Source organism: Sinohyriopsis cumingii, chromosome 1 (assembly GCF_028554795.1).
Source record: "Sinohyriopsis cumingii isolate HCF-2022 chromosome 1, ASM2855479v2, whole genome shotgun sequence".
In the NCBI taxonomy this organism is placed as follows: domain Eukaryota; kingdom Metazoa; phylum Mollusca; class Bivalvia; order Unionida; family Unionidae; genus Sinohyriopsis; species Sinohyriopsis cumingii.
Window position 1 is genome coordinate 141,327,932 of NC_142961.1, and position 14,745 is coordinate 141,342,676.

General features: G+C 35.1%; 1 protein-coding gene across 6 annotated transcripts in view; it reads left to right on the forward strand.

Annotated features, from left to right (window-relative positions):
* The window catches only part of LOC149808028 (ras-related protein Rab-3), a 118,976-nt gene that overhangs the window by 91,998 nt on the left and 12,233 nt on the right, over positions 1-14,745 (forward strand). For 5 of the 6 annotated variants that reach the window (XM_089972777.1, XM_089972760.1, XM_089972786.1 and 2 more), the window contains exon 4: positions 5,981-6,105. The exons of the other annotated variant lie outside the window; for it this stretch is intronic. In XM_089972777.1, the coding sequence (XP_089828903.1) occupies positions 5,981-6,105 (125 nt within the window). The remainder of the gene's footprint in view (positions 1-5,980; positions 6,106-14,745) is intronic. 6 annotated transcript variants of the gene reach the window in all.

A 14,745-nucleotide genomic window follows, 5' to 3' on the forward strand; every position in this document is an offset into this window, starting at 1 on the left:
AAGCAATGGACTGCATAATTAGTAAGCAATGGACTGCATTAATTAGCAAGCAGTGGACTGCATAATTAGCAAGCAGTGGACTGCATTAATTAGCAAGCAATGCCCGTTCCTATCCAGACACTTCAACAATCAATCTGATCATCAGGTAAACTCAAGGTCATTTTGAACATGAAAATACCCCCACCCCCTTAATTCCTTGCATCTTGTTCTTTTAACTTAAGTGCAAAACCCCTACCCTTAATTTGTCATCAGATTTGGTAAAACATGCTCTTGCTTTTTGAAATGGAGCAATAAAAAAGGAAGACTGACATCAACGTATTTGCATAAATGTTCCTGTGTAAATAAGGAACATAAAATCTTGACTTGTACAGTGCCTATAGACAGTATATTCATACTGGATAATTTACTTCTGCCAATGAAGTGGAATTTCTTCTTCAGAAATTGCTGTTTGAACCAGGATGTGTGTAGGCAGTTAAGATTTAAGTATTGATAAATCTTGTAGTCTTTCAACAGCAGCTCAGAGCCCCATGAATTTGATGAAAATACAGTACCTTTTCTAATGAGTATCATCAAGTATCCGAGTAGTAACATGTTTCTTTTATGGTATAATAGAATAATTTTCTGTCCATTAAATGGTAACTAAGCTGCTACATTAGAGTTGATAGGAAACTTGTATTTAGGTTGTTTACTGCATGGGGGGGGGGGGTATATCATGAAATGAATTGTAAATGGTTCAAAATTTGATTTATTGGTTTAATAAACTTGTATTTAGGTTGTTTACTGCAGGGGGGGGGGGTATATCATGAAATGAATTGTAAATGGTTCAAAATTTGATTTATTGGTTTAATAAACTACTGTGTGTACTTGAATACAAGTGAAATCAGACTGCCATTAAGGTATGCCTTGATCTGCTGTTGTTTGTTCTGCTGATTACTCATAACAAACTACATAGACCCAGATCTGCCATTGCATTAAGACAGCTTTATATCTGCCATTGCATTAAGATAGCTTTGTATCTGGCATTGCATTAAGACAGATTTATGTCTGCCATTGCATTAGGGCATTTATGTCTGCCATTGCATTAAAACAGATTTATGTCTGCCATTGCATTCAGGCATTTATGTCTGCCATTGCATCAAGACAGATTTATGTCTGCCATTGCATTAAGGCATTTATGTCTGCCATTGCATTAAGACAGATTTATATCTGTCATTGCATTAAGACAGATTTATGTCTGTCAGTGCATTAAGGCATTTATGTCTGCCATTGCATTAAGACAGATTTATGTCTGCCATTACATTAAGGCATTTATGTCTGCCATTGCATTAAGACAGATTTATATCTGCCATTGCATTAAGACAGATTTATGTCTGCCATTGCATTAAGGCATTTATGTCTGCCATTGTATTAAAACAGATTTATGTCTGCCATTGCATTAAGGCATTTATGTCTGCCATTGCATTAAGACAGATTTATGTCTGCCATTGCATTAAGACATTTATGTCTGCCATTGCATTAAGACAGCTTTATATCTGCCATTGCATTAAGATAGCTTTGTATCTGGCATTGCATTAAGACAGATTTATGTCTGCCATTGCATTAGGGCATTTATGTCTGCCATTGCATTAAAACAGATTTATGTCTGCCATTGCATTCAGGCATTTATGTCTGCCATTGCATTAAGACAGATTTATGTCTGCCATTGCATTAAGGCATTTATGTCTGCCATTGCATTAAGGCATTTATGTCTGCCATTGCATTAAGACAGATTTATGTCTGCCATTGCATTAAGGCATTTATGTCTGCCATTGCATTAAGACAGATTTATATCTGTCATTGCATTAAGACAGATTTATGTCTGTCAGTGCATTAAGGCATTTATGTCTGCCATTGCATTAAGACAGATTTATGTCTGCCATTGCATTAAGGCATTTATGTCTGCCATTGCATTAAGACAGATTTATATCTGCCATTGCATTAAGACAGATTTATGTCTGCCATTGCATTAAGGCATTTATGTCTGCCATTGTATTAAGACAGATTTGTCTGCCATTGCATTAAAACAGATTTATGTCTGCCATTGCATTAAGGCATTTATGTCTGCCATTGCATTAAGACAGATTTATGTCTGCCATTGCATTAAGGCATTTATGTCTGCCATTGCATTAAGACAGATTTATATCTGTCATTGCATTAAGACAGATTTATGTCTGTCAGTACATTAAGGCATTTATGTCTGCCATTGCATTAAGACAGATTTATGTCTGCCATTGCATTAAGGCATTTATGTCTGCCATTGCATTAAGACAGATTTATATCTGCCATTGCATTAAGACAGATTTATGTCTGCCATTGCATTAAGACAGATTTATATCTGCCATTGCATTAAGACAGATTTATATCTGCCATTGTATTAAGACAGATATATGTCTGCCATTGCATTAAGACAGATTTATGTCTGCCATTGCATTAAGACAGATTTATGTCTGCCATTGTATTAAAACAGATTTATGTCTGCCATTGTATTAAGACAGATTTATGTCTGCCATTGTATTAAAACAGATTTATATCTGCCATTGTATTAAGACAGATTTATGTCTGCCAGTGCATTAAGACAGATTTATATCTGCCATTGCTTTAAAACAGATTTATATCCTCCATTGCATTAAAACAGATTTATGTCTGCCATTGCATTAAGACAGATTTATATCTGCCATTGCATTAAGACAGATTTATGTCTGCCAGTGCATTAAGACAGATTTATGTCTGCCATTGCATTAAGACAGATTTATGTCTGTCAGTGCATTAAGACAGATTTATGTCTGTCAGTGCATTTAGTTATGACATATCAGTGTCTATGCAATTCACAGTTGGATCAGACTTGTAGTACCTAGCATTGATTGGCTTTGCAGATGATTTAGTACTGTAGGAGTGAGTGTTAGTGGTTGCTAGATATATGTACAGGCATATGCATACAATTCTACATTCCCATTTTGAAAAAATAAAGTAGACAGCCAAAATTGTATTTGTAGTCTGAATTTTTTTTTATACTCACATCTTAATTTTTTTAATGGGCATACAAGGTAAAGCAGTAGCCTAAATAGATAATTCATAAAATGTTGTAGCCATATGGGAGAATCATTAGCTGATGGCAATTTTGGGCTACCAATAATGGCATCATTTTAGAATGTTGAATTTTGTTCATGGAAATTCATGTAAAGTTTTACATTGATTTAGAATATTTACCAATGGCTTGACTTTCATTTGAAATGAAATATCTCCTTACATTCTGGTCACATGAGTAGTGTTGCAACTTGCAAGATATATGAATATATTTTGGTGCATTATTGTTATGACTTTATGGTCAGGGACTGCTCCGTTGGCCTAAACTACTGTGTGTACTTGAATACATTAGAGCGTCCGCCTCAGATGCAGGAGGTCATGGGTTCGAACCCTGGCCGAGTCATACCAAAGACTTACAAAAATGGCACTAACAGCTGCCTTGCTTGCTGCTCAGCATTAAGAGGTTAGTGTTCGGACTGGTCGGCCTGGATAAAGTGACTGGGTGGGACATCATGCTACATGCCTGCGGCATGATGCCCCAGTGCTAGACATCACTATAAACTGTCACACTGCAGACATCGTAGCAATATGACTGACAAATTGTTAAAGCTACGTAAAAAACCTAAATCACACACACACTTTATGGTCATAAACTAATTAACAGAATAAAGCAAAATCAGCAAGTTTTGTAAAACTTTGCAAATAAATTAATTATCAAGGTTATAAAAGGAAAATGTAAGAAGAACTTATAGTATAATGAATTAAATCCAAAAAATTATCCTAAAAAGTTCTATTCAGGTCCAAAAGAAATGAATGTTACAAATGTATTTCAGATCCTCGAATGCACTGGTCTGCCAACGGTCCTGATGTATCAAAATGGCGTTGTCCAGAACTCCTTTGAATAATTTACAATAGTCCTAGAATAATGTTTTAGTCCAGTGAGCACTTTGTAGTTCCAATGAATAATATAAATAAATGTTTCCTCTCAAAAAGTATCTAAACACAGCGTTAAATACATCTGAATGCTGATGTTTCAATAATAAAATAAGAAATAAAACTGACCAAATAAGGGGGGAAATAAAACTGACTAAATAAGGGGTGAAAATGCATTTTGCTACTACATGTATTAGCTATGTTATTTTTTGCAAATCTCCCACATCATAAAAAAACACACCTAGCCTAACCCATGCAGTGGAAAATAACTTAATTTGTCCTAGAACTTACTTGATTCCACTAGCCAATGAGAAATTACTCCAAAGTTATCTGCAGGTTTTATTATTAATATTATTATTAATGGTCATAAACACCTATAACTATTTATAGATCCTACGCAGTCAACACTCTTAATATCTCAAAATAGAAATTTGATACCCGTGTGAAAAAAATCAAGCATCCAATATCTTGATTATATATTAACATTACAATTTACAGTCATGAACAAAAATTATACATAAAAAAGACACAATCATGCACCAGAAGTTTAAAAAAAATTATTGATATACATAACGATTATAATTTATATCTAATTTTATTGTGAGGAAACTCGGAAAATTTTATTGCCTTCAAAATGGCAAGTTGTAAACAATTTAGTCACATTGTAAAACCCTTTATATCAATAAAACAAGTCAGTGAAGTATTGTCTTGAAAGGAAAATGATAGAATAGGTGGCAATAAGTTGCATTTGGGATTTATTCTTGGCTGGAATAGGTTGCAAGAAGTTGCATTTTGGGTTTGTTCTAGGTTGAAATAGGTGGTGAGAAGTTGCATTTTGTGTTGGTTCTAGGTTGGAATAGGTGGCAAGTAGTTGCATTTTGGGTTAGTTCTGGTATGGAATAGGTGGCGAGAAGTTGCATTTTGGGTTTGTTCTAGGTTGGAATAGGTGGCAAGAAGTTGCATTTTGGGTTGGTTTTAGGTTGGAATAGGTGGCAAGAAGCTGCATTTTGGGTTGGTTCTAGGTTGGAATAAGTGGCAAGAAGTTGCATTTTGGGTTGGTTCTAGGTTGGAATACGTGGCAGGAAGTTGCATTTTGGTTGGTTCTAGTATGGAATAGGTGGCAAGAAGTTGCATTTTGGGCTGGTTCTAGTTTGGAATAGGTGGCAAGAAGTTGCATTTTGGGTTAGTTCTAGTATGGAATAGGTTGCAAGAAGTTGCATTTTGGGATTGTTCTAGGTTGGAATAGGTGGCATGAAGTTGCATTTTAGGTTAGTTCTAGTATGAAATAGGTGGCAGGAAGTTGCATTTTGGGTTGGTTCTAGGCTGGAATAGGTGTCAAGCAGTTGCATTTTGGGTTAGTTACCTATTCATTTGTAACAGCACGTATTTGTGTTGGATTTAACATCATTTTTCAGCTCATGATAGGTCATACATGGCAGACAGTATATTTGGTGCAGGAAAAACCACCAGCCCCCAAGAATCTGCTAACAAGCTTTCTCACATACCCATATTGGTCGAGCAGAGACACAAACGTATGTGGACAGAGGTGAGATATTTGAGTGATCTGTAAAGGTGAGTGCATGAGACCACTCTTCAAGCTGGATCAAGCCCCTATTTGTAAGGGAAGTGACAGTTTATTATTTTATTTTTTTATAATAATTGACTGTCATATCTTTGGTAAAATGGATATTTGTTGTTCTGAATTGGCCATGAATATTCTAAAATCCACAGGTATTTTTTTTGAATTTAAAATTGCCATTCTAACATATTTTAACAATGATTTGCACCTTTACTGCCAAATGTGTAGTTCTGTGTACCTCTTTGTCATGAGTACTGCTCTCATTATGCTGTCAAAATGACATCAGGGTTTATTAAAATATGTCAAGGGTTTTCACACTGAAGAATTTGATGCTTGACCATCAGTAGCCTGAATGTTAATTTTATATATGTAATTGAATTTATTAATGTAATGTCTTTTCCACAGGTGCACACAAATCAAGACTTACTCTTGGGACAATGCCCAGGTTGTATTAGTGGGTAACAAATGTGACTTAGAAGACGAGAGAGTAGTGTCAACAGAACGAGGAAAGCAATTAGCAGATCAATTAGGTATATTGGCATCAACATAATCAAGTAGTGTTGCTTGATTTGTGCATGAGCTTTTCAGTGTTGCCATTTTTAATATTTACTAACATTTCTCAGTTCTTTTGCATTCCTATCAGCATGCACTATTTAATCGATGTTTAACCGTAGTATGTAATATTGACCAATCTGTCTTTAGTTTGGGTTTGCTCATGGATTGTGGATATAATTAGTGTTTAATCTTAGTATGCAAAATTGACCAGTTTGTCTTTAGTTTGGGTTTGCTTCTAGATTTTGTTTATAAAAACATCATTGTTTAAAATTGGGACTTAAATTTGTTGATTCTTTTACATGTGAAAATGATTATCTTTCCACTGTCTTTCTTTCCTGGTTTTCCTATTTTTAAGATCATTGCATGAGGTTTTGTGCTCGTATTTCTATTCTCCTACAATTTGGTTTATAATTACTTTAAAATGTGAAAACAGGAATATTTTAAATGCAATATGATTATTATGTTGGTTCATTATATATTCTTTGATTAAAAATGTCCAGCATAATGATTTAACACCTGTAGACAAGTGGAAACATAGATATCTCAAACAAACGGGTATATTAATGAAGATCTGGTCCATTACTTTCACTCGTAACTTGGGTAACAATGCATTTGCCAAACAGTAAGTTTGTCATGTCATGGCATGTGTATTTTTTCAGATTCCTCAAAACATTCGTTCCCAGTATCTGTAATTTTCCTGTATAGCTTTTCACTGAGATTTTTGTGAAAATGAGTGTTATGTAGTTGTCAGTTTTTGACAATTGTGCACATAGATTTTTGCTTACTGTATCATTTTCTTGTGTTGGAAACTGAACCTACAGTTATGTAAGACAATATATCTGTAATTTGCTGTAGTTAAAAACATCATTGTTTAAAAATGGGACTTAAATTTGTTGATTCTTTTACCTGTCCTTCAAACAGACATGCTTGCCAAGAGAACTCTGTCTTACTGGGAGGCTTGACAATCATCATGTTTTTTAATTTGTGAAATAGCAACTGATCATGAAACTTTTTTATCCAGTAACGGGTATTGTTTGAATAGTTTTGGGGAAAACATTTGTGTGATTATAGAGATTAGGATTTTACATACCTTAGGCTGTCATGAGTATAGACTCATGTCTCCCCATCCCAACACAAATAATAATTAATATTTGTATTTTTATTTCATGTTAGGCTAATAATAAACTCAAGTTCTTGATATTGTATTTTTGCATCATTGACACTGCAGTTAATGTACTCCTTTAGTTCACTTTTTTTTAAAATTCCCACATAGGGCATAGGATATTATGTCCAGTCATTCTTCTGACCTTATGCCATCTAATTTCTGTTTTGTTTCACCTAAATAACTCTGGTTGCCCAGCATCTTCAGTTACCAGTTCCATTTCACTACAATAACTCTGGTTACCCAGTCTTCAGCTACCCCGAGTCTTCAGTTACCAGTTCCATTTCACTACAGTAACTCTGGTTGCCCAGCATCTTCAGTTACCAGTTCCATTTCACTACAATAACTCTGGTTGCCCAGCATCTTCAGTTACCAGTTCCATTTCACTAGAATAACTCTGGTTGCCCAGCATCTTCAGTTACCAGTTCCATTTCACTACAATAACTCTGGTTACCCAGTCTTCAGCTACCCCCAGTCTTCAGTTACCAGTTCCATTTCACTACAGTAACTCTGGTTGCCCAGCATCTTCAGTTACCAGTTCCATTTCACTACAATAACTCTGGTTGCCCAGCATCTTCAGTTACCAGTTCCATTTCACTACAATAACTCTGGTTGCCCAGCATCTTCAGTTACCAGTTCATTTCACTACAATAACTCTGGTTACCCAGTCTTCAGCTACCCCCAGTCTTCAGTTACCAGTTCTGTTTCACTTAAATAACTCTGGTTGCCCACCATCTTGTTTACCAGTTCTGTTTTACTATAATAACTGTGGTTGTTCGCTGTCTTCATTAACCAGTTCTGTTTTACTACAATAACTGTGGTTGTTCACCATGTTCATTTACCAGTTTTGTTTTTAACTACATTAACTCTGGTTGCCCACCATCTTCATTTACCAGTTTTGTTTTTAACTACAATAACTCTGGTTGCCCACCATCTTCATTTACCAGTTGTGTTTCGGTACAACAAGTCTGGCTGCCCACCATCTTCATTTACCAGTTTTGTATAAACTACAGTAACTCTGGTTGACAACCATCTTCATTTACCAGTTTTGTGTGACTGTAATAGCTCTGACTGTCCACCATCTTCAGGTACCAGTTTTGTGTTACTACAATAACTCTGACTTTCCACCATCTTCATTTACCAGTTTTGTTTTAACTACAGTAACTCTGGTTGTCCACCATCTTCAGTTACCAGTTTTGTGTTACTACAATAACTCTGACTGTCCACCATCTTCAGTTACCAGTTTTGTGGATGGCTTGGTAACAGACAGTCAAAGTTCAAGGTCTCTGAATGAGGGAGGACAAAAGGACTGATGCAAAATAACTTTAGTTATCCACCATGTACAGTTACCAAGCTTGGTGGATGCCTCTCACTTGGTGTAAGGGTGAAGCATAGGTTATTATCAAGGTAATTTTGGCTGTTAAGAAATGGCTTTTGCAAAATGCCTTTTGTTCTGGAGTAAGTTCCTTGACCAAACCTTGTGACAGCTTACATTTAGGTTAACAAAGTGTCATAAAGTGGGATGATGTGAGAGATCTCCCCACTATTTATGGTACTTTGGTTATTGATATCTAGGAGATGATTGACCATGGTGTTATTGCCCGGATAAAAAAAAACAATAGTTGTTGTTGTTATATGGTTTAACACCATTTTTCAGCACATGATAGGCTATACATGATGGCCGGTATAAATGGTGGAGGAAGAACCCAGGAAAATCCCAGAAAGAACCATGGACCCATGAGAAGCTACTTGCAAGCTTTCTCATGTACCCATATTGGCTGAGTCTGAGACTCGAATCCACGCAGATGGAGGTGAGATGGCAGTGATCCGTAACGGAGAGCGCTTTAGACCACTTGGACACTCCAGGTCCCAATAAACAACAGAATAAAATTTGAAATAAATGGTATGGAATAACAAAGATATGAGCAAAGATATAGAACAGAACAAAACAAGCCCACATATGTAAAATATAACAATTTAATCAATTACATAAACAAGATGAAATTGAACATGACATTTAAAGTATTCACTTTCACGTAGAAATAGAGTTACAAATTCAATTAGCCATTCTATCATGCCAATAGAATAAATTTCATCATACAATCAAGTGACTGATTGAACTCTAATTGCAGGAATATCAACATCATCTGGTTGCTTCCAGTCTTTTGAAAATCAGTGTTGGTAATAGGTTGTCATTGCTGTATTTTTTTCCATCTCTGTCTCTCCATCTAGCCTTTTCAGGTCATCAACCATTTTGGTTGTAGAGTGTGCTCTTTTCCACCAAAAGTAGTACAGGTATGAAGCTATTTGTTTTCCTTCAAATAAAATATAATGCCCAACCTAAATATGTGTCAGGTTTTTTTCTTTCTCCTAGGATCTAACAATATTCCGACTCTTTCACATCAGATATAATTTTATTGCAGTTTGACAGAACTAAGCTAATATAGTCATTATGCTACCTGATACAAACACTATAATCAGAAAATTAATGTCTTTTCTAGTGGCTACTTGCTTCCTACTGCAACGTAGTTTAATTAGACCTCTTTAATAACTATTACATCTCACTGTGGCTAGAAATTACTAGCTGAACTGTCAGTCATCACATGTTACAAATGCTAACACCATCGATTCTCGATTAAAAATAATTCATAACTTAATTACACAAATGAATTAATGGACTTCACTCCTGGTCCTAACTAGGTTACCAGCTAATTAGTGATTCATTGACAAACATTTCCAGACATAGAAAAATCAATTTTCAGCATGCATGATACAAAACATTTAGGACAGATAATTTACTTCTCACAATTCACATCTGAATAAGTGCATGAAATTCCTATGATACACGATTTCTACTATGCATACCAAAGCACTAAATCTGAACAGATTCATATCATTGAAATATTGTATGATATTATTACAATACATGAATCATATAACATTCGAGACCAAATGCATGCAACAGTTAACTTCTGAACTCAAGTAAAATTGAATAATGAATTTAAAACAAATAAATTCAACAAATAATTTCAGACTTACATCAGTGAACATATTGTAGGCAATTGAGAAAATACCTTTGTGCCTTCCATAGCCCTTGCTTGCTTATCATCAGAGAATTCTTTCTTTTCTGGCTCCGGGTCTCCTAAATTTCCAGACCCCCTTCTTTGGATGTTTTATTTAATGAAAGAAATTACTTATTAATTTTTCTTGGGGTTAAATTCTGGCTTCCTCAGAACATAGATTGACTAATTTTTAAGGGAGATTTGCTTAAAACCTTGAATTTTGTCTGGGAAAAACAGCTCCAGTCAGGATTACTCTCTCTAGCAGCCAAAAATTGTATGCCTCCCATCAAATTCAGAATAATCCTCTCTAGACCGCCTTTATTAATAACTGTTCTGGAGAAGATCATTTTATGACACCTGTTTCAAATGGCTCAAAATTTTCTCAAATTTTTTTCTCGAGTTTGTCTGAACTTTGTCTCTTTCTGCTATATGACCTTACACTGACATATCTGCTTGACCGTCATCGAATGGACTCTAATTATATTCAGTTCATGTCCCAAACAGAGCAGACCATATCCTTGCAGTTAAAAATTTATTGCTAGTCAAGCCCATATGTCAAACTTAATGGTTTCATGTCATGCTGATCATGACAGAATGTACTGCAAAATTATCTCTAAAAAAATTTGTACCATTACACGAAGTAACTTAAAGATTCTGGTCATAAATTTAGGTCATCAAGGTTATAAGCAAATAATGGATTGCTGCATATTAAGTTTATTCAGAAACCACATACCATGACCAAAGGTAGATGTAATTGATACCCATTGGCCAATAATCTTCTGTCAGACATGCCCTACCAGTTCTTATATAGAGGACTATTCAACTTGGGGGGTGGGGGGAGAGGGGGCATATAATGTACCATTAACAGTACAGATGTTGAACATTTCTGTAATTTTTGGAGGTTTGAGTGATTACTACTGTAGACAGAGTTCGATTCTCGGATTCAGCCAATGTGGGTATGTTAGAAAGCTTGCCAGTTGCTTCTCGTGGGTCAGTGGTTGTTTCCGGGGTTTTCCCATGTTCTTCCTCCACCATTAATACTGGCCGCCATGTATAGCCTATTGTGTGTGGAAAAATGACGTTAAATCCACAACAACAACAACTTTAGACAGATAAAATTTGGTTTGGTTTTTTTATTAATGTGTAGATGACCTGATAAGGTTTTTGAGCAATTATATCAATTTTTCCATATTTTTGCCACCCAGATTTTTAAACCCTTTGCATAGACTTGTCTTTTTTGGTTTTAAAAAAACCATGTAAGGATGATTAAGTAAAAAGTACTTGATGTAGACCGATGAATTTTTTTGAGCTGATTAGATTTTCAGGCCATTAAGGCAATTCATTAGATTTTGTTTCTGCCACATTTTATCACACTTTGGAAGTTAGACATATTTTGACAAACTTGTTATCATTATTAAGATGAAACCACTTAAGGTAGGCTAATGTGGTTTGAAAACCACTTCAGGTAGATTATTGAAATGTGAAAACCACTTAAGGTAGACTAATGTAGTTTGAAAACCATTTGAGGTAGACTAATGAAATGTGAAAAACACTTGAGGTAGACTTGTGAAGTTTGAAACCGCTTGAAGTGAATTTGTGAAATTTCAACACCACGTGAAGTAGACTAATGAAGTTTGAAAATGTCTTGAGGTAGACTAATGAAATGTGAAAACCACTTGAGGTCGACTAATGAAATGTGAAAACCACTTGAAATAGACTAATGAAATTACAAAACCACTTAAGGTAGACTAATGAAGTTTTAAAATGACTTGAGGTAGACTTATGAACTTTGCTAAATATATTTGTATATATGTCTACATTCTTATTAGATTTTTCAGGCCATTGCAGTAATTGTTCCATGTTTGTACACATTTCTGAAATTACTTTGACATCACTGTTTTTAAGAAAACCTTAACACAATGTATATTTTTCATGTACTTGTTTTAAGTCAGAACTGCCAAACTGCACAGACCCAGATCAGTCACAATGTCAATTGCAGGCAGACCTGGGTCTATACAGTTTCTTAGGACTAATCAGTAAAACAAACAATATAGGCACTGATCTGCAAGTGCATTGTGTGTTGGTAGGTTGGGATCCATGTTGTTTGCATTTGGACCCAACTTGTGCACAAGTATGTACGGTAGACAAATTAACATTTGACATTGATGTTTGTGTGTACATGAAGACGACTACATTTTCATGCCACTTAGCAGTTTGTTGTTTATTGTAAGTTCTTTTTGCTTTGACTTATTTTGGGGTGTAATGGTTTTGCAAACACAGTCTTTGTTGAAATCCAAGATTTTAATGTCCTGTCTCTTGTCAAAATTATCTTATATATGCTGAGCAGAAGCTTCCAGTTTCTTAAATTGCTTAACCTTATGGGAAAAAATATGGACCTTAAAAATAAGCTACTTTCTATGTCACATTCCATGACAAAAATATTCACTTTGCTGTACTTTCTTTCCTTCTGTCAGGTACAAGTACAACGGTGACAATATTTTCGGGTGAGGGTAGGGGTAGATATATGTTTTTGATTTTAAAAACAATACAGATCTCTTTTGGTTTAAATCCAATTTGAGTTTGTCCAATCAAATGTCAAAAGTAATAGCCCACTATCCAGTCAAATGTCATAAGTCATAGGCCCACTGTCCAATCAAATGTTATAGGTCATATTCCCATTGTCCAATCAAATTTTACAAATCATAGGCCCACTGTCCACTCAGATATCGCAAGTCATAGGCCCACTGTCCAATCAAATGTGACAAAGTCATAGACCACTGTCCAGTCAAATGTCATTTGTCGAGAATCACTTTAAAAAAAATTAGGGTCTGGTATTGAAATTAGGTAGGGAATAATTACTTGGTTATTTTATTAAAATTCTTAAACTGTTCCTTGGCACTATCTTAGCATTGTGCCTCATATTTGGCGCAAGTTGGATACTTGTATCAGTATGTTTATAAATAGCATTTTGTTCTGTATTGTGTAGTCTTTCCAGGTACTTACATATTTATCTGTACTTTGTAGTTTTTCCTTGTACTTGTATTTTTATCTGTACTATGTAGTCTTTCCTCCTGGTACTTACATATTTATCTGTACTTTGCAGTCTTTCCTTGTACTTGTATTTTTATCTGTACTGTGTAGTCTTTCCTGGTACTTATCAGTACTATGTAATCTTTCCTGGTACTAAAATGTTTATCTCCTTTGTGTAGTCTTTCCCTGTACAGGTACTTATTTTTTTTTATCTGTACTTATAGTCTTTCTTTATAGTTATTTTTTTATCTGTACTGTGTAGTTTTTGCTAGTACTTATTTTTGTATGTACTGTGTAGTCTTTCCTGGTACGTACATTTTTATCTGTACTGTGTAGTCTTTCTTTATGTAGTCTTTCCTTGTACTTATATTTTTGTGGCATGTTCAATATCTGTGAATAGTAAATACAAATTTTATGCCTGTGTTGAATATAGTTTGAATTATTGTCTTTGAAGACATTATTTCAGCAATATATTGCTTCTCTGTTTACACAAACTGTTGCTTGATTATAATTAGAATTGATTTATAACAGCTCTTAAGAACATTTTTAGCACAGCAGTTTCCAATTAAGGTGTTTATAGTTCCCATTGTCATTTTATTGATAGCTTCCAAAATACTATGATAAAGAGCAATAACTTAAATTAATTTTTTCTTGAGGTCTGTTTCTCTTGCATCATCAGAATTCAGACCATTTTCCCTTTACAGCCTCCATTTGGTACAGGCTAGTACTCTTGAAATTACCAATTAGGCTGGTACTCTGTTATCACCAATTAGGCTGGTATTCTGTAATCACCAATTAAGCTGGTGCTCTGATATCACCAATTAGGAAGGTTGTTGTTGTTGTTGTTGTGGGGTTTAACGCCATTTTTCAGCACACGATAGGCTCTACATGGCGGCCAGTATTAATGGTGGAGGAAGAACCTGGGAAAACCCTGGAAAGAACCACCACCAATTAGGAAGGTACTCCAATATCACCAGTTAGGCTGGTAATCTGATATTGTAATCACCAATTAGGCTGGCTCCTACTTCAGTGAACTGTCCTTCCTCAGCAAAGTCAATTTTCACTTTGGGTTGTAATTTGAATATTGAACATCTTTGTCATTTCTAATTGTCACAGTTTTAGAAATATCTATGACTATATTGACTCTGTCATGTAAGGTCTACCTTACTTGCTTTATAGTTCACACTGGAATCTTCAGTCGTGTATGTGTATATGGTGGTGCGCAACTAAACAAATCAAGGAATTCTGGACACACTTAGTGATGGACCAAATTGAGGATTCACATAGTTAGTGATGATATTATAATTGTAAATTGAGTTTTCCTGTCCAGCTTCATCTTTTCATGTTGTTTAGAAACTGAG